We start from the raw sequence: 20,199 nt of genomic DNA on the forward strand, positions 1-20,199 counted from the left end.
TATCTTTCATAGTGAATGGTGAACCTAAATCTTGGTTTAGTGCTTTGAGGGGCGTTAAAGAAGATGATCCACTTTCCCCTCTTTTGTCTGTTTTAGTGGCCATTGTACTAAGGATAATGGTTGATAGGGCGGTGAATAAGTGTTTAGTGAATGGTTTGGAAGTGGGGAGGAAGGGGGTGGTGGTATCTTGCCTTCAATTTGCCTATGATACCATGTTTTTCTTAGGTGACCATAGTCCATCTTTCTTGAATATTTTGAGTCTTCGTATTTTTGAGCAGGTATCTGGATTCTAGGCTTAAAAGAATGCACCCTTATAACCACCAAGATCCCATTGTATTATTTGTCTATTTTTAGGATTCCCATTGGGATTGCTAGTAAGCTTGAGAAAGTCGTGAGAGACACCTTTGGTCTGGGGTGGGAGGTAAAAGGGACCATTTGGTGTGTTGGGATGTCATGCATATGTCAAAACTGGAGTGTTTTGGTTCTTGCTAATTGATGTCTAAAACCAATGTTCTCTTGGCTAAATGCCTTTGGCAGTTCAGACCCTGCATATGCAGGAGCTTTGTGCACTAGATTGCCTTTTTTTATTTTTTAAAATCTTCTTTCGAAAAGTGTGTGGAGGTCAATCTCTCGGATTTTCCCCTCTTCAATTCCCATACTAAGTATTTGTTGGGTGAGGATTTCATATTTCATTTTTGCAAAGGCCTTTGGTCAGGGTAGTTTCTGTCCTTTTTTCCTCACCTCTATTTCTTGAGCTTAGGAAGTAGCATTATTTGTTCTTTTGTTGTTGATTCATATAGTCCTTTGCCTTCATGGGATTTTCATTTTCGGATGCCTCTCAATAAGAGATATGGTTGAGCTTTCTTCTTTGTTGTTGATGAATAATTGCCACATTTCCTTGGAAGTGGATAGATTTTTTATTTTTGCAAATCCTTTTTGCGATTTTTATACCTATTCTAATTGTTCTTTTTCGCCCCATAAAAAAATATGGAAAGCCAAGGTTCCCCCAAAAGTTAATGCTTTTATTTGGTTGGTTGTGCTTAATAGGGTCAATATCAATAACTTGTTGCGGAGTAGGAGATCATTGAAGGCAGTTTCTCCAGATGTTTGTTTTAGCTATTACAGTATTTCTGAACTGTGACTTTGCCTGGAAATTGTGGAACAAGTTGTTTGGTGTACTGGGAGAGAGTTGGGTTGGTTTGAAAATGGAAGAATTTTTGGCAGTTTCTTTTTCTGGTTTTGGAAGGAGAAAGGATTTGGCAGCAATATGGAGATGTGCTTGTTATCCATTCATGTGGGGTTTATCTTTGGAAAATAATGCATATTTTTTTCCCAGGGAAGAAGCTGAATTCTTTGCTGGTTTGGTGTTGGCTCTGGGTGCTTTAAAGGAGCGAGCTTCTCAGATATCCAACAAGATTTGGTTCATTTGTGCTTTATGTTTTTTCTTTCCATTTCTATTCTAGAAGGATGTCTTAGTCTCTTTTTTGTATATTCCTTATATTTAATAAAATTTTCTTCTTTTGCTATAAAAAAAAGGGTTTATGCATGTCATATAATTTTTTTACTTGGCATTGCTATTTAAATTATCAATAGTGTCTTTACTTCTGTCAATATGTTTAGTTGTCCTTTTGATGAGGTTCTCATTATTTTTATTTTGTTTCCTTTCAAATGAATTGCTGCTCTGGTAGCTCTTTTTTATTTTTTTGGGTTTGCTTTCTGACATCATGTATTCGTATCTGCTTGCAGGTGGACATTTGCATCTTTGTCTTTGATATCATGTTTGCTAATGGAGAGCAGTAATCATTTTTCACCTTTTCTTAGATTTTTTTTTTTTTTTAACTTGTTTGCGAATAAATTTGTGTGTGTATACATATGTACTTGAAGCTATATGTTTTGATACCTGAATGGTCAATTGGAGTGGTAATAACTGCATTAGATAACGCTGAGGGGGTGTTTGGCTTACAGCATTTTTCAAGATTTCAAGGAATGTGCCCATGTCATCTCATTCTCACATTTGTTTGAGCATGAGAATCTAACGTGGCGCAAATCTTCACATTCTTGGGAATGAAAGGATTCCCATAAAACATGGCCATCCTATTCCCACCCGTCCCATGGGTAAGTTTCACAAGAATCTTACCTTTTGGACCAAATTGCCATCACTATTTTGGCTTTTGAACAATATTGCCCCTATAAGATAATATAATCACACTCTATTATTATATTTAAAATAATAAAGGGCAAAAGGCACTCACCTCCCTTGAGGTTTGGCAAAAAGACAGACCTATCGTGAGGTTTCAAATATGCCACAGACCTCCCATGAGGTTTCAAAAATTTCACAAACCTCCCCTAAGGTTTGCCAAAAAGGCATAGACTTGCTCTAAAAAAACTTATCTTTTGCAAAATACAAGGGGAGGTTTTTGTCTTTTTGACAAACCTTAGGGGAGGTCCCTAGAATTTTTGAAACCTTAGGGAAAAGTAAAAAGTTTAAATTAGTATAAATATGAATTATTTTTAATTTGAAAAAATAGATATAAAATATTAATTAAAGATATAAATTAATTTTAAAATGTCTATTAAAAATGTAATATTTATTTTAATTAACATTTTAATTGGAATTTGTAATTTATTAAATGAAAGTAATATTATTGCTGCCTTAAAAAAATTTAATATAATAGTTAATAATTAGACACTATATTGCCCTCAAATATTTCTGTTAGTCAATTAGTAAGTGTTAAATGTTTTAAATTTATAATTGTTGAAAATTTTAGGATATAGATTTAATTATGTGTTTTTAATAGTATTTTGGGCTGAAAAGTATAATTGTTCTTCATAAGTTAGTCACACACATGTCAAGGGTATATTGGTCATCTTCTTAAAATATCTGCCTGGATTCCCATGTAGAACCATCATTGACATGTGAATCCTGTGTTGTGTACATCCCTGGGATTTTTTTTTTAGAGTAAAAGAAGAATTTCATTAATAGAATAAGAATATACTGTCAGTAGAATAAGACATCTCTGTAATGTGGTCTGGAAAATCCAGATAAAGAAATGAAGAAATAACCTGAAAACTAAAAACCAAGAGAGAGAAAAACCAACAAGAACTAACACTCCAACACAAATGCCAATTGTGCTGAATATCAGAAAAGCTTACCCCCTTAAAAATTCCCCTGCCCCACACACCAAAGAGAAGCCAAATAATATATCTTTTCCCAAACCAGAAAATGAAATGACTTCACTAGAAAAATACGCCCATTACGCTCTATCCACAGCCCCCAAAAGAAGGCAAAAAAGCACATTTCCAGAGCGCTACCCTTTCCTTTTTCCTGCCAAAACCAGCAAAAGAAACAGACAGAAAGTCCTCCACTGCCCCTAAACTCACCCAACATTCGCCTAAAATACCAAATAGCTTATTCCATACCCTCCAAGCATAATCACAATGAATGAACAATGCGATGCAGATTCTGAACAATTAAAACAGAATAGACTTCAAAGGTCTCATAACCTACAGGCTGCAGCAAGTTGTATGTATTAATTCTATCAAGCTCAACCAACCAGATAAAAAGCATTAATTTTAAAGGGGACTTTGGCCTTCCAAATGGATCTATAGAGACGAAAAAGTACATTAGACCTATTCAAAAAATCACAAAAAGATTTGCAAGAGTAAACCCCCAAAGGATCCAAAATCAAGATCATCTATCCTCTAAGTTGTTTTTCAACAAGACTAGCAAAGAGGATAGTTCTACCATCTCCCTATCGTTTAATGATCTGTGAAAGTGGAAATCCCAAGAAGGCAATGGACTACTTGGATCAACAACAAAAAAAAGAAATGGAATCATTATGTTCCAAGCTCAAGCAGAAAAGACGTGGAAGCAAGGTGGACAAAACTACATTTCCTAGCCAAGGATCTTTTCAAAAACGGATAATACTACCTCTACCCACTAGGATTTTAATACGGGGAATGAAAAGGGGATAACTCTAAGAGATAGCCTTCCACGGACTCTCCGAAAAACATCCAAATCTCAAATTAGCATCCTACCCATTTTTGTTTAATCCATACTTTTAACAACTAAATGTCACAGGGAAAAAATTCTCTAGTGGAAACTGCCAAAGCAATTTAGCCAAAAGAGCTGTGTTTTTAGACACCAAATTTCCAATACACAAACCACCCTCCTATTTAGACCTACTCACCACTCCCCACCTAACCAAATGATCTCTAAAGCCTCCTATCCCCAACCATAAGAAATCCCTCATTGTCTTCTCTATCTTACTAGCAACCCCCACCAGAATCTTAAAAATTGAAAGAAAATAAAGAGGGATACTAGAAAGACAAGCCTAGATAAGCATTATTCTACCACCAAGAGGAAAAGTGGCCAATCTAGAACACTGCAACTCACCTCCACAGATAATCTCTAACACTCTCGACAGGAAAATTGATAGCTGCAATACCACTCTTTCCCATATTGGGAATCTTACAACCTACAACAATAAAAACAACAAGAAGCCTTTAGTCCCACTAGATGGGGTCGGATACATGAATCCTTTTCCGCCAATTCACCTAATCAAGAGCGTTTTCCTCTAATAGATTAAGGGCTATTAAATCCTTCCTTACTACCTCATTCCAAGTTATTTTAAGCCCGCCCCTACCCCTTTTCATGCCAGATACAATAACTTACTCACTCCTCACATGTGCTCTACTAGGCCTGCGTTTCAAATGCCCAAACTATCTGAACTGCCCCTCCCTTATCTTGTCTTCGATCAGTGCTGTGCCTAAATTATTTCCAACCTAAACCAAATAAAAATATTTCCATGAGGTTGGCACCCTGTTCCTAGGAATAAGATTCTCGGGAATGTAATTCCATGGGAATATTTTTGATGTCGTGAACCAAACAAGCCCTAAGAGAAAATTAATAACACCTGCTTAGTGATGGTGATGTTAAAATACCATTGTCATACTATTAAATAAGGGAAGCTGATGCAGTTTTCAACCTTCATTTTTTCCCTCATTGATTCGATCCTAAGATGCCCCTTTCTGATGAGTTAATTTTTTTTTTAAAAAAATTTAACCACCAGTGGTTGATATATAAATTTATATTCCTTGAAAAACCACTCATAACACCCCATTATCTCTCTATAAACCTTGAATTTAGGGTTGTGTTGCAGACAAATAGTGTGCCCCTACAACTAGTGATATACACTAAGAACACTTAACAATTGGTTCGCTTTTGTGATGAATAATACTAAATTGATTCTTTTTTGGAAAACTAGAATAATTAACAAACTAATATTTTTTATAGGCTTAATCTAATAATAATGAGCTTGTATGACTTTATGGCATATGGTATGGTCTCACTTTGATACAAGGCAGTCTCTACAATGTTTGTTTTGACGCATGGCGAAATGTTTTGGTAGCCTTTGCGTGCCTACATAAATACATACAGATATGTGCAATTGTAAGATAAAATCAACAATATATATTCTATCTAAAAATGACTTAATATTGATTTATATGAAAAATATATTGATTTAAGTTCTTTAATGAAAGTAGTCAAGTTAACAAAGCATGAAAATTGTTTATTTATGATGAACTAACTTTAATTTTTCTCTTTAGTTATTGGATGTGGATTAGATAAAACTTAAAATTTCTAAGTCTACTTATTAAAAAAAAAGGATGCATTATTTGGGGAAAAATTAGGGCATTCTCATCTTGCACTATTTGTATTTCCATAGATAATATTGGTTTTACTTTAACTTGGATGCATATCCGATGAAATTTAATAATTAGTATTAATATATATATAAAAAATACACAAAGTTATTCATTTTAGCCCATGTGAAATAAGCCATTTTTGCATATAAATTTAATTATTTGATCATTAGGAATGTGGTAAGAGAGTATTTGGAATTAAATTACTTTTGTGTTTCTTTGAAATTAAATTATTTTTGTTTCTCCAGGTTGAACTTATATTAGATGAATTTAACAATTATTATCTTTGTTTATGAGAAATATATTACATTATCTAGGACAAAATCAATAATATATATTCTTTTTGAAAAGGGTTTAAAATTAATTCATTATTCATATCAAAATCTTATTGATGTAAAATATTTTAATAAAAGAAATCAAGTGAACAAAACATTAGAAGCATAAAATTACTTTATTTATAATCAAATTTCTTTTATTTTCTGTTAAGTTTTTTTTTAAGTTAGTAGATGTTGATTAGATAAAAATACAAGTCATTAAGTCTACTCACTAAAAAAAGTTCATCATTTAGAATAAAATTAAGGATATTCTTTCCTTAAAACGATTTATATGAATAGTACTTTTATATATATAATATTTGTCTCTGTGTGTGTGTGTGTGTGTCTGTACTTTATTGGCCATATTATCTTAAAACTGTTATTTTATTGTAAATAAAATTTTACATAAAATGCTAGATTGAAGCAATTTCTGGATGAGAGATCTGGTCTCCAATCTTGATATTTGACATGCATGAGCATGACTGGAATAAGACAATAAGATGGTCAGACATTAGGATCATCAAAAAGTGAACCCTTCAAAAAGTTATTCAGAGGCTAAATTTGAGTAGGATGACTAATTAGGCCCCTCCCCTTGATTGAAATTTGGCTTCACTGTGCCCTGAATCAATGAAAAAGCTTATTAATTTGATTCTTCCCATTTCATTTGGGCAAGAGGGGTCACCTGGGCTGTAGATTTGTCGGTTGGTTGATTCTCAAAACCACCTCTTGAGATTTTAAAAAAAAAAACGCCCTCAGTCCCAACCCTCAAATGAATAGGAAGTGGGGCTAGGGTTTTTCATTAAAAAGGGGAAAAGAGGGGTGGAGCTTTGATCTGGGCTGTACAGATTAACATGTTTTACCCCCGCTGTAAATGGATCCTCCTCTCTCTCTCTCTCTCTCTCTCTCTCTCTCTCTCTCTATATATATATATATATACATACACACGTATGTGTGTGTAATCAAACATAGAACAAACGTATGTGTGTAATCAAACATAGAACAAGGAATACAAAAAATATGAGGTATGCAAACTGCGAAAAGAAAAGAAAGAATAGCTCTTACGGAGCTGCAGACATGTAATCAACTATATCTAGAACAATAGAACAATGAATTACTACTGTAGTTTAAACTTTAAATTCATTCAAATAAAGAATGAAGAATTTGAGTGTGCAGTTTGAATCCATACTTCCTGTGGGTACCTTTCTTTCCAAACATTCCACGTTTATTCCCTCTGTATTTGCAGAAATAGCTTATGGACAAAAATCTTCACGTTGGATGGCATAACCCTGAAAATCAAAATCAATGACATTTCAAAATTTCTGACTTCAGAAAAAAAAAGAAAAAAAAGAATTAAAACTTGCACCAGAACCTTATCATGATCTTTACACATGATGCAACAATTGACCATCATAAGGCTGTCTGACAAATGTCAATAAGTAGAATTCTGCCGAATGTAGATGTCACCCAGGGAAAAGATGTAGAAGCAATATAAGGAGGAACTCCACACTTCCAAGCACTCCTTTCAGAGAGACTTTCTGTTAGAGAATAGATCTAGCATTGGTTGGAGTTTAATTTGTTTAGAAAACTATAATTTATCTCTAATGACCTTAGACATTTCTGTTACAGGCTGTTGGGTTTCCCTCTCCGGCTAAGGCGAAAATGTATGTATATTTTGATGCCCTATAATAACGTAAATTTCTTTAAAGACCCCACTCCACCACCCCCCGCGCGCGCGGAATTGCTGAAGTGTTCAGTATTGTAAGTCTTGACTGTCTGTCTGTGGAATGAAACAATTAACAGATCTGAAGGATTTATTCTCTGATGAGAAATTCGGTTATTTTGAATTCGCTAGGGAAACAACAGTAAGTGATTAAATTCCATATGTTCACTTAATTGATCATTTTGCGGTTGGTGTTTTATTCAATTCACCATTCTGTAGGTGGAAGCAGATGATGCTTGTTTGACCAACGAAGCGACAATAACCAAGATGAACTGTTTCCTTGAAGATGCATTCCGCTCCTCATGTGAAGGAATTATGATTAAATCATTAGATACTGATGCTGGATATTTTCCATCAAAGCGTACAGACACCTGGTTGAAGGTTGTACATGACTATATCATTTGATATTACTGCTGGCTCTAAAAAAATGTCTCTTGATGATTATTATTTTCTGATGGGCAACTGTGTTACCTCTTTAGGTCAAGCGTGACTATGTGGAGGGATTGAATGACTCACTTGATTTGGTCCCTATTGGTGCTTGGTATGGCAATGGGAGGAAAGCAGGATGGTAATAATATCAGATTCTTCTTCCCTATGTGCTGATTGTGGCTGCACCTTTTATTTTGGCTGCACCTTTTATTTGGAGGGCTTTTGCCTTTTGGTACTCCATAAAAAGAAAAAGCCAATTACCAAAAAATACAGTTATGGAATTAATTCATAAAATCATAGAACTGTAGTAGTTAATCAGTTTGCTGTGGCTTTTATATTTAGACAGTGACAAATCCATAGGGAGCAAGGATTAGTATTTGAACCCATCCTCTGAGAGCGGTGGGAATTGGGTATGCTTAAGTATACCTTGTCTGGAAGTCCTTGTTAAAGCTTGATGTACATTGTTGGCCCACAACCTAGTAGCTTAAGCTTTTAGGTAAAGTGGTAATCTAACATGGTGTCAGAGCTGGTTACCAGGAGATCCTGGATTCTAGTCTTGTAGCCCGTGTTTATTGTATGGTGTTTAAAAAATTATTGTGCTCCCTATCATGTGTATTATTTATCTTGTGTTTGTCTCTCCTAGTGCTGTTGGGCTGCATGTGTGGGGGAGTGTTAAAGCTTATACATTGTTAGCCCACAAGCTTTTAGGTAAACTGATGATCTAACAGTACTTGTGAAACTGGATGAAGAGCACAATGTGTAACAGAATCATTTATGTAGGCCATGGAAAATTATATTGATGATTGATGTATATAGTTAGTATCTAATCAAATTAAAAAGAAATAAGTGTGTGTTAACAGCATTGTTCAGGAATCTTTTATGTATTAAAGCTGGTGTTGCTTATACCTGTAATTTTGTTATCTCAATGTTTCAGGTACAGCCCATTCCTCATGGCTTGCTATGACCCTTCTGTTGAGGAATTTCAAAGTGTATGTCGTGTTATGTCTGGATTCTCAGATTCCTTTTACAGGGAGGTAAATGTGGCCTTTTTCTGTTGTGCTTGGAAGTCTAGAATTCACATGTTATTTGGGCACGTGATTGTGGGCATCTGACAGATTAAAAAGCAAAATTGCATGCAAGTGATATAATATTTCATTTCTATGAATTTCACCTTTTTTGTTTTGATATAAGGTGATTTATAGTTCTCTAGAAAGGTTGAGTGTTTTCTTGTTTTCTCGTTATACATTATGTGATTGTCAGGACTTCTGAAATTAGGTTGTGCGTCTGAATAATTTCATCAATGGGCAAAGTGGCTTTACAATTGTGACAATAGAAGCCTTAATTCAATGTTGTCATCCTATAATAAATAATAGTTAAAAATTTTATCAGTCTATTCAGATTAATTGCAGGACCTTACCGATGTTTGAGTGCTGCCTTGTTTCATGTGAGAGCTTGTGTCATTTTAGTAGAAAGAATAACTTGTTGACACTGATCGAATTGCAGATGAAAGAGTTCTTTTCTGAGGGCAAGATCTTGTCCAAAAAGCCACCATACTATCAAACAGCTGAGGTGCCTGACATTTGGTTTTCTCCAGAACTTGTTTGGGAAATAAGGGGTGCAGACTTCACTATTTCACCAGTCCATCAGGCTGCTGTGGGTTTAGTTGATCCATCCCGTGGCATCTCAATCAGATTCCCAAGATTTATTCGATCTGTATTAGATAGAAAACCAGAAGAATGTAGCACTGCTGCTGATATTGCTGAAATGTTTCATTCTCAGACCCGGAAAATGGATGTCACTCTAGCAGGTTAAAAACCTTTGTTAAAATGTACTTGAATTTATCCCCCCCTCCCCCTCTCCCTCTCCCTCTCAAGGGGTGGGGTTGCTTTTGTTTGGGTCAGTTTTTTGTATCCACAATGTTGCCTCTTTCTTGTAGTCTTGTTAGAATGCTAAGTTCATTTCTATATATTTGTTGCCCAATTCAGATGGATGAGCTCAATTTATTTATTTATTTTTTCTGTTTAGTCGTACTTAAATAATTCAAAAAGATAACCCATTTCCATTTATAGATTGCATGCTGAACTGCGGAGCAACTAAGCAATCTCTACTTGAGCGCAGCGGGCTAGACAATATGATATTGTGCCACCTATCCATAGACTTTCTCGATTTCATTTTGCATTTTGAAACAAAAAATGAACCAATTATTCATGTGGGGCTATCATTTTTTTAAAAGGGCAAGGTTTAAAGGGCCCCCATAGACGGTAACATAGAATTAGAAGAGCTGATCCTCTATTATTTGAAGGGAAATAGAGGATTTTGAACTCTCCAAGCTTGATGCGCAATAGGATTCTTGCCCAAGGGAGGGAAATGGCTGCATTTCGCAGACTTGTTTAGCGGTGGGAGGTTAGCTTTCTTGATATTATTGCAAGCAGATTGAATAGGGAGCCTGCCTGATGATGATAATTCCACATAACAGAATTTTATGTATTTATATTTGGTAGGTTGCCCATGCCTTGAAAGCGAGAACATTGGGAGAAGGTCTTCTACGTCGGGGCCAGCAATTCTCTTGTATTATATTAAGTCCTGTACTAAAGAAAGATTTCTAAAATGGATAATAACCTTTGGCTTGTTTAGCAGAATAGTGATGTTCCCCCTCGACCTACAATTTGATAATTGTTTAATTTTCCTTATGTTTTTTTTTTTTCTTGGGTTGTAGATATGTACCCAATGCTTAGAAGACACAGGTGCCAAGGAACATTAATAACTGTTGTTTCATTACATTCATCAAGTAGTTTTAAATGTAGGGCCTCCTTCACATAAAGGTTTGAAAACATCATTCTTGCAAACTCTACAATTTGAAGTATTCCAATTATTACCTTCTCATAGAAATGCCTTGAGAAAACTTTGCAAACTCTGGATAATTTGAGAAGAAAAAAGAGCTAACTCTACAATCCTTCACATAAAGGTTTGCAAACACATTCCAGCTAACTCTACAATTTGAAGTATTCCATAGAAAAATGAAAGACCTGTAGGACAAAGTGTAAATATAAGATGAGATCCTTTCTAGAAGCATTTTATAGTCACAGTTAACAGATTCTCAGACTTGTAGGTCGAAGTGTGGATAGAAAATTCATTGTAGGATATTTCCAACTTAATTAGATAATCAAGTTTTTTTTTTTTAATTAAATTTGGATGTGTTCTGTACACCAAAGTTCTATGGATCCATCCAATCTTCTTTAATTAATTATTATTATTATTTTTTAGCGATTCTTTGACAAACCATGCACAAGGCATCACATTGGTTGACATACACATTGTTGCAGCTTTTAGGGTCAACCAATAAAAACCAACAAAAATTGTTTCATTCAAAGGATTTAAAAAAAAAAAAAAAATGCTAATTAACAGTATTAATTGATTAACTTATGGTAATCAGTCATACTTTCCTCAGGCTTTTTCTTGTTCTTTTTTTTTTTTTTTTTCTCTTTCATAACCTAGATCTCATTACCTGTTTCCCCAAATTATTTGCAAACAACCCTATTATGATTTGAAATAGATATTTTTTTTTTAGGCATGTGCAACTTGAATTTGTCAAATAAATTCATTTTTCAAGCCCTATGGAAGTTGAAAATACACTTGTCATGTTGGAATGAGATATGAGTAATTGTGTAAATAATCCAATAAAGATAGCAAGACCATATGTAAGTTGCTCACAATGTCTTCTTATTATTAATATTAGTAGGGGGAAGAGGTTGATGAAATTACCTAACATCAAATTTATCCCCTGTTACAATTAACGAGTTCAAATTCTTCATGGGCAAATTAAACTAATTTCGTCAATCGGTTATTATTTCCTTCCTAGACAATTTCTTTTATTTTTATCATGTAATTTACATACCGATTTTCTTTTCAAATAGTGTATTTTCTTCATTGGGTCATAAGCATCTTATATCTACAATGAGTTTTATAAATGATGAGTTAAGATAAAAAGCTCTTCTAGAGATGAAGTTTAAGAATGTTTCATATAAATCCAAAACCTCCAAGATGATATAATATTTGATCCTTATCTTAACTTGAGGTCATATAGAGATTCCTTATTTGCATCTTGTAAACACCCCATTTTATTCACCCATTATATAGAAAAATTATTTACTTATTTGATCTCGTGCAGTTTTTAGAATTGTTTATTTTGAAATGAGTTTTAATTCACTTTTTTTTTTTTAAAAAACTATTAAATTGAGTTTTCGAAGAAAATGTTTTTCAAAACAGAAATGGGTGCCTTCTAAGGTCTTGGCATAATGATGGCTCTTGGGGTTGACATGTCCATTCACTTATCCTCCAGATCCATCCACTAAGTTTAGAGTACAAAGTTTTGCTTACAATCATCCTTCTGTACTAATTTACAAATAAAGCATAGCCCAAAACAACAAAAAGAACAATCTTGAACTCCATCTTCAAGTCACTTGGATTGACTCAAGGTCAGTGTAAGTAGAATTTGTGTTAATCATACAACAAAGACATTTCAATTTGTGATGTAAGGCCTATTGTGGGCCTTTGCTTGATTGCAATCCAATTTGGGCTAATTTATGATTCAAGGCCCATTGTTAGCCTTTGCTTGAAGTAGTAGCTCCATTTGGGCTAATAATTTATTTTAAGGCCCACTATGGGCCTTTAAGTAATTGTAGCAAAAATTTTGGTTTTATCTTGATTTAAGGCCCACAATGGACCTGTGTGTAAATGGACTCATTTTCTCAAATTATGGTCCATGGTGGGCCTTTGCTTGAAGCCTAGATTGGTTTTATGTGCTCAAAAGGAGGCCCAAGATGTAGCAGGCCTGTCTTAGTTTAACCTTAACCTTACTCTCCCCCTTCTTTTGGGATTGGGCCAAAGCCTTGCACTAGGTCAAAATTTACCCCTTTCCAAGTCAAAATCAACTTTTAGCTTGCTAGGCACTCCTCTCTTGAACAGGAACCCTCGTTCTTGTTCCCCCCTCTCTAACAAACTCCCATGGCCTCAAAGTTGGTAGCATCCCTTTAGTTCAAAGATTTAAAAGATAAAAAACAAAGGATATCCCCTCCTCACTATCTGCAAAGGTATCATTTTATTTTATCCTATAAATACAAGGTTGAGCGAGAGAAATAGGAATGAGTAGGGGGTTGTGCATGGTGAAATGAGAGAGTGGTGAAACAATGGGTGACAGAGAAGGTAGAAAGTAGAGAGTAGTGAAGAAGATGAGCTACTAGAGAAGTCGAGTAAGAGAAAGAGTCGTCAAAAAAGCGAGAAACTATGGAAGGAAGTAAGCTATCCTAGCACAAGGGTATAGAGGAAGGGTCACCACCCAATCAGTAAGTAGAGAAAGGTGTTGAGGAGCATTGAAGATATGCATCCTCTTTCGACATTGAATTATCTAGTATTTGGGTAAAAAAATGTTGAATGGTTGAGCTTGTGATTGACCTCACTCCGTTTTTGGGGGTATGATGATGAGAATTTAGGAATTTGCTTACGATTTGGAATGAAATCACAACATGTTAATTCAAAAATCATGATTTGTAAAGCTGCATATTAAATATGTTGAACGAGAGGAACTTTGGTTTCTTAGATGAATAAGTTGTGCATGATATAGCTGATCGTGTGACTAAAGCTTGATTTTGTTATTGTTGTTGACAGAATTCGAATCCCTTTGAGATCTAGATCAGTTCAATTTTTGCCAAATCAAAATTCAGATCCTATCCTCTGGTTTGAAAACCCCAGACACTGAAACCCAAATCTAACCCGAAGATCTAGTCAACCTAACCTTAGAACCCAGTCAACCTAACCCGAGAACCTGATCAATTGTACTCGAGAACTTGATCAACCTAACCCTAGAGCCCGGTCAACCTAACCCGAATACCAGTTAACATGCCCAACTACCTAAGTCAAGTCTATCCAAATACCCGAGTCAAACTATTCAAAGACCCATCAAACCTAAACTCAACCATGGTCCTAACGTAACCATAACCCTAACCTTAGTCTGACCCAACCTTGGTCCTGACCTAAGCATAACCCGAACCTTAGTTCATCCCAACCCGAGCTCGAATAATGTTTGTTTGCTAAGAAAGAAAACAAAAGGAATAAGGAGGCCAACATATGGGGTTTGGGTTCATAAAGAGAGAGATTAGTGAGAAAGAGATCAAAGACTAGAGAGAACTGAAATCATAGAAGAGACAATGTTGAGATCAAGAAGGAAAAAAATAGAAGAAATGAAAGGAGATCAAAGACTAGAGAGAACTGAAATCATAGAAGAGACAATGTTGAGATCAAGAAGGAAAAAAATAGAAGAAATGAAAGAGAGTGTGCAACCCTACCTGAGTGAAGTTAGACCCTCGCAAGAGGTCAGTGACCTTTGCTGAGTGAGGTAGTCAAAGTAGATCTGGTCAAGGGATGCGGCCACAACCAGTGGCCATGGTAGAGAAAGGAACTTTCTGCTCTAGTTCTCGTAGGTTCGACAATGGTGGTTGGGAAGAGTTTTGGTAGCCTCAGATTGGGCGGAGAGAGTGATTGTAATCAGTTTGGTGATCGCGGTGAAGCATAAAGAGCTTTTAGCTCTCTATTCGGGTTTGGAGAGAGAGAGAGAGAGAGAGAGAGAGAGGAATAAAAAATGGGATAAAGAATTTTAATTAGGGCCATCCATGTGAGGGACATATGGCAGACTAGGAACCACTCGATATGATATGTGTTTGTTGCCAGCAGACGAATTTTAGCCACCTGGCATGATCTTTGTACTTTTGAACCAACTAGCGAAAATTTGCCACTTGTCATCTGATTTCAAGAGTGACACGTGTTAGTCGAAGCCCCTTTCCCACCTCTTTTTATGTTGACCGAGTTTACCAAATTTGACCCATGTTAGCCCGAGTTGACCAAGCGAACTCAATCCTTACCTCTATTGACTGGTTGGATTAGAATGACCAGCCTAACCAGGTTTAACCAGTTCCCGCTGTTCTTTTTTATTTTAGTTAGAATTTATTACAAATTTAATTTAAATTCATGAGAATCTCTTTAAATTATTAAAAATTACAATATATATATATATATATATATAGCAGAAAATTTTATAAAAATTGGGAGAAATTATTAGAAATTTAAGAATCCAAAAATATAAATTTAAAAATCACAAAAGATATGGAAATTTTGGTAAAAATCTTTAAAAATTGTAGAAAAATACTAAAAATGAGCAAACATTCTAGGAAAATTCTAGGACCCATTTTATTTGGTTTTGATCATTTTCTAGTATATTTTGATTCTTGTATGGTTTGTTTATTGTGTAATCTTGCATGATGCATGAGTGTAGGGTCATTTCCTTTACATATATGTGTGCTGTTGTGCTTATGTGTGTGTACGCACTAACCCTATGAGGAGTAATTATTAAATCAGAATTATGTAGTTCTCAATCATCTTCTAAGGGGTGGAGAATCTAACAAAATCATTTTAAGTTTTCTCATAGTGATTCTATTAGAATCTTTGAGTGCCTTGCTTGTATGTCTTACATAGATGTTTGCATATATGATGATCGTGTGCATGTTTGTATTTATGTTTGCATGTTTACCTGTTGTTATGTCTACATGTGTTGTAGCTTAACCGGTTTACATGTCTTTTGTATCCTTGCATATGGTTATTGTGTGCTATTGAATAAACTAAATCCATAATGAAACTTCTTTTGTTCTTGTGGGGTTATGTCTTCACATGCCTTTGGGAACTGAAGGTGAGGGAGGTTTATATCTTATGCAAGACCTTGTTGACTTTGGTGTATTCCCAAGAGGAGGGTGAATTGGAAATTTAAAAATTTATTTCTTGGGTTAAATTATCCAGCAGCAGTATATACACAACCTAGGGTTTGTCTATGCAATTCCAAATACGCAGATAAATATAATGTGCAGAAATTAAATCATGTACAGTATTCACAAAAAATTAAGAATAACATACATGTGCAGTAAATATAAAGTGATGAAATGTAAAGTGCACACACGATATGTTATCAGGGTTCAGCCAATACTGCCTACGTCCCCGCCTTGAGCTCACAAGTAAGAGAGTTTCCACTACCGCTCACTTAACGAGTGGAGCGGCACCGTTGACAACCTGGTCAACTAATGGGACTGACTTTAACCTACAAGTACATCTTACTAGGATGATGCACCTCACTTTCCTAATTGGGTCAAAGTCAATATGGGACTTTTACTAGGGCAAGTCTCCCTCTTCAGACCCACGCCTGGAATACAATAATCAATATAATTTTCGTACAATGAAAAGTGCTTCTAACACAAGTAGATTTGTACAATAATTCAGTACAGTATAATCAATGCACACCAATAATATAAGAACTATAAGTTCAATGGTGTATATGTGCAATCAACACTCTAAGTAATGACTATCTCAATACAAGCACAAGAGTGTATCAACAAGCTAATCTTTGAAACTATGTAAAGATTAAAATCTCAATCACAGTTTAGGGTTTCAAAGATTTGTACCAAAAATAATCAGAATATCTCAAAAATATTTTCTCAATATCAAAGCACAAAGAGATATTCAAAAATAGGTTCGTAAAAATATTTTTGCACACATAAAAATACAAGCCCAATGAGTCTTGCAATAAAAATACAAAAACTTTCTTAACTATAAGATTTTTCCCACACAAAGATTTATCAAATAAAATTGGACTATTAGGATGTTACTTGCTTTTGCATGTTTTAAAGAGTCAAAATATTTCAAATGGATGTAAAGAGTGCCTTTATAAATGGATGCAAAGAAGAAGAAGTGTATGTCAAGCAACCCCCAAGTTTTGAGAGTCATACTCACACTAAACATATATTTAAACTTTCAAAAGCCCTATATGGACTTAAGCAAGCACCAAGAGCATGGTATGAATGCTTAAGCAAGTTTCTCTTGGAATATGGCTTCACAAGAGGACAATTCGATACTATCTTGTTCTTAAAACATAAGCAAAATGATATGCTAGTCATACAAATTTATGTAAATGATATCATTTTCAGAGTTACAAATGAAAATATGTGTAAAGAGTTTGCTCGGATTATGCAGGAGACATTTGAGATAAGTATGATGGGCAAATTAACTTTCTTCCTTGGTTTGAAAATTAAACAATTGAAAAATGGTATATTCATTAATCAAGCCAAAGACGTCAAGGACATGCTCAAGAAATTTGGACTTGAAATTAGAAAAACCAAAGCAACCCTTATGAGCATAACAACAAAGCTTGGCAGTGATGAAAAGGGGAAGAATGTTGATCAAAAATTATATAGAGGGATGATTGGTAGTTTACTATACCTCACTTCTAGTAGGCTAGACATTATGTTCAACATTTGCTTGTGTGCTAGATTTCAATCATGTCCCAAAGAGTCACATCTTAATGTCATTAAAAGAATATTTAGGTACCTAGTAGGAACACATAACTTAGGGCTTTTTTACCCTAAGAATGCTCCATTTGATCTCACCTACTATTCAGATGCTAACTATGGGGGATGCAAAACTGATCGAAAAAGTACTAGTGGAATGTGTCACTTTCTTGGACACTCCCTTGTTTCATGGTTTTGCAAGAAGTAGACCTCAGTTGCCCTCTCAACCACCGAGGCTGAATATATAGTAGTCGGTAGTTGTTGTGCTCAAGCACTGTATATGAAACAGCAACTTGAGGATTTCAAAATCATAGTAAAGGGAACCCCGATTCATTGTGATAACACTAGCACCATCAGCATCTCAAAAAACCCATGCTTACACTCTAGGACAAAACACATTGAGATCCGACACCATTTTATTCAAGACCATGTGCAAAAAGGGGATATCGAACTAGTTTACATTAATACCGATAAACAGTTGGTCGATATCTTAACAAAACCCCTTAATGGGGAGAAATTCTACAAAATTAGGCATGAACTAGGAATGTGTACTCCTCAAGACATCTCTTAAAATAGTGAGGATCTTTAAGCATATTGCAAGGAGAGAATATGGTTTGGTATAGGATCAAACCGTCGACGGTTTCAAGAAACCTAGAAAAATCGTCGACGATTTGAAACGAGCAGGGAGTACAGGACCAAACCGTCGACGGTTTCAGGAAACCCAAAAAAAGTCATTGAAGGTTTCAGATAGGCCGAGAGTCTTTTAATCGTAAAAATCCAATTTTTTAAAAGCCCTTGCCCTCTCATATTTGGTCTCTCGCCCTCCGAACTCTCTTCAAACCCTCTCCACCTCTAGCCCGTGCTAATCTTCATTCTCCATGGCTCCCAAGCATGTTAGAGGTGAAACCAACTCGTCCAGGAGGAAGTCCAAGGTTGCTGCTCGAGAATCCTCTACCTCTCCACCTTCCAGATCCTCATCTTCACAATCCAAGGAATATGATTCCTCTCCTTAGGTTGTGGAACAATGGAAGAAGTGCTATAAGGAATGGTAGAGCCTCTTTTCATCCCAGGAAGCTTGCCGGCGATACCAATCTTTCATATCCAAATGAAACATGGTAAGTGGCAAAATCGTTTCGATGACTTTCCTACAAACAAATTTTACTATTTTCATTGATAAATTTAGGAGAATAGGTTAGGAGGTTTTAATGACATTTAGTGATTCTGTATACCTTGAGTTTGTGAACGAATTTTATGCAAATTTTGTTCTCGATACTCCTGAGGAACCCGCACATTCTATGGTTAGGAGTGAGGAAATTTCTCTAGACGCAGAGATATTATGTGAAATACTTAAGTGTGACCGCTATGATATTACCAATCTCCCTAGCAAAGGCTGGCCTATGTATAGTGAATGGTTCAACCCTTATGCAGCATTAAAGCTAGTGACTAGAAATCCTCATATCTCGAAAATAGCAAGTCCTAAAGCCAAAGATTTAATTGTAGAATTTTGAGTTTTGAATATGTTGGAAGTCCCAACCAGGGAGTATATAGTCTAGAGGGGGGGGGGGTGAATAGACTCTTTTCGAGGAATACATATTTTTATACAAAATAAAAACTCTTGAAAAGATACAAGAAATTATATCGCAATATAAATATAAATCATGCACAAGATATAAAATAAAGAGTGTAAGGGAGAGAAAGAATAACACCGGTATTTTTACATGGTTCAGCACCAAGCCTACGTCCATGCCTTAGCAACAAGCCAAGGATTCCACAATCCACTATAATCGCTCCTTCCACAGCGGAGCAAGCCTTACAAACTTGGGAACAAATCCCTACCGCTCACAAAGAGCCTTTACCGATTCGGTTCACTAAGAACCTTACAACTTGGTTCACAAAGAACCTTTCACAAGAAGATGGAAGATTACAAAGAATGCTCCTTACAATGAGCAAAGATGATTCACAACTCAAACCTCACACTATTCTATGAAGAATTGAATCAAACACAATAAGTGAGCAAGAGAGAATGAGCACATGTAATGAAGAACTAATATGCAATGTGCTAGGTTTTGTATAAAATGATGTTTTTTACTAACAGTGATCAAAGACCTTCAAAACCATGTTAATACAAGTCTAATAGCTTGCATTTATAGCCCAAGAACCTTCGGAGCCGTTAACTAGCCGTTGGGGGGAAGAAAAAATATTTTATTTGGCAAACTAGCCGTTTTCCGCCCATTGGAGCGCTTCTGCCTGTTGAATTCGTCGACGAAATCTGAATTTCGTCGACGAGGTCCCTGAATAAGAAAAAGTCACCAAAATGAAAGTTGTGGAATTTTGTCTTAGATTTCCAAGGACACCAAGATCGTCTCATTTGGACTTTTTTAGAAAAAGTTATGCCCAAAATACCGCAAGGTGTTTAGGACTCAAGACTGCACTATGGCAGTGACGATTACTTTATTTTTCCTTATCAAAAAGTGTTTTAATGACTCAAAAAATTCTTGGAAAAAAGTATATGAAATATATTAAGTTTAATTAAGATTAAAAATTGATCAAATGAGTTTCCTTTTGAATATAAGATATTTTAATTAATAAAACACGTTTGAAAACCCATTTTGATATCTTATATGCTTAGTATGTCGTCTTGTAAATATAC

General features: G+C 35.3%; 1 protein-coding gene across 1 annotated transcript in view; it reads left to right on the top strand.

The window, feature by feature from the left end:
* Positions 1-10,162, top strand: part of LOC131166250 (DNA ligase 6) — a 45,246-nt gene extending 35,084 nt beyond the window's left edge. Inside the window, exons 13-19 of the mRNA XM_058124612.1 lie at positions 1,747-1,796; positions 7,647-7,681; positions 7,821-7,882; positions 7,960-8,121; positions 8,220-8,308; positions 9,104-9,203; positions 9,673-10,162. Of these exons, the coding sequence (XP_057980595.1) occupies positions 1,747-1,796; positions 7,647-7,681; positions 7,821-7,882; positions 7,960-8,121; positions 8,220-8,308; positions 9,104-9,203; positions 9,673-9,981 (807 nt within the window). The 3' untranslated portion in view covers positions 9,982-10,162. The remainder of the gene's footprint in view (positions 1-1,746; positions 1,797-7,646; positions 7,682-7,820; positions 7,883-7,959; positions 8,122-8,219; positions 8,309-9,103; positions 9,204-9,672) is intronic.
* Positions 10,163-20,199: the final 10,037 nt, after the last annotated feature.

Source organism: Malania oleifera, chromosome 1 (assembly GCF_029873635.1).
Source record: "Malania oleifera isolate guangnan ecotype guangnan chromosome 1, ASM2987363v1, whole genome shotgun sequence".
Classification (NCBI taxonomy): Eukaryota; Viridiplantae; Streptophyta; class Magnoliopsida; order Santalales; family Ximeniaceae; genus Malania; species Malania oleifera.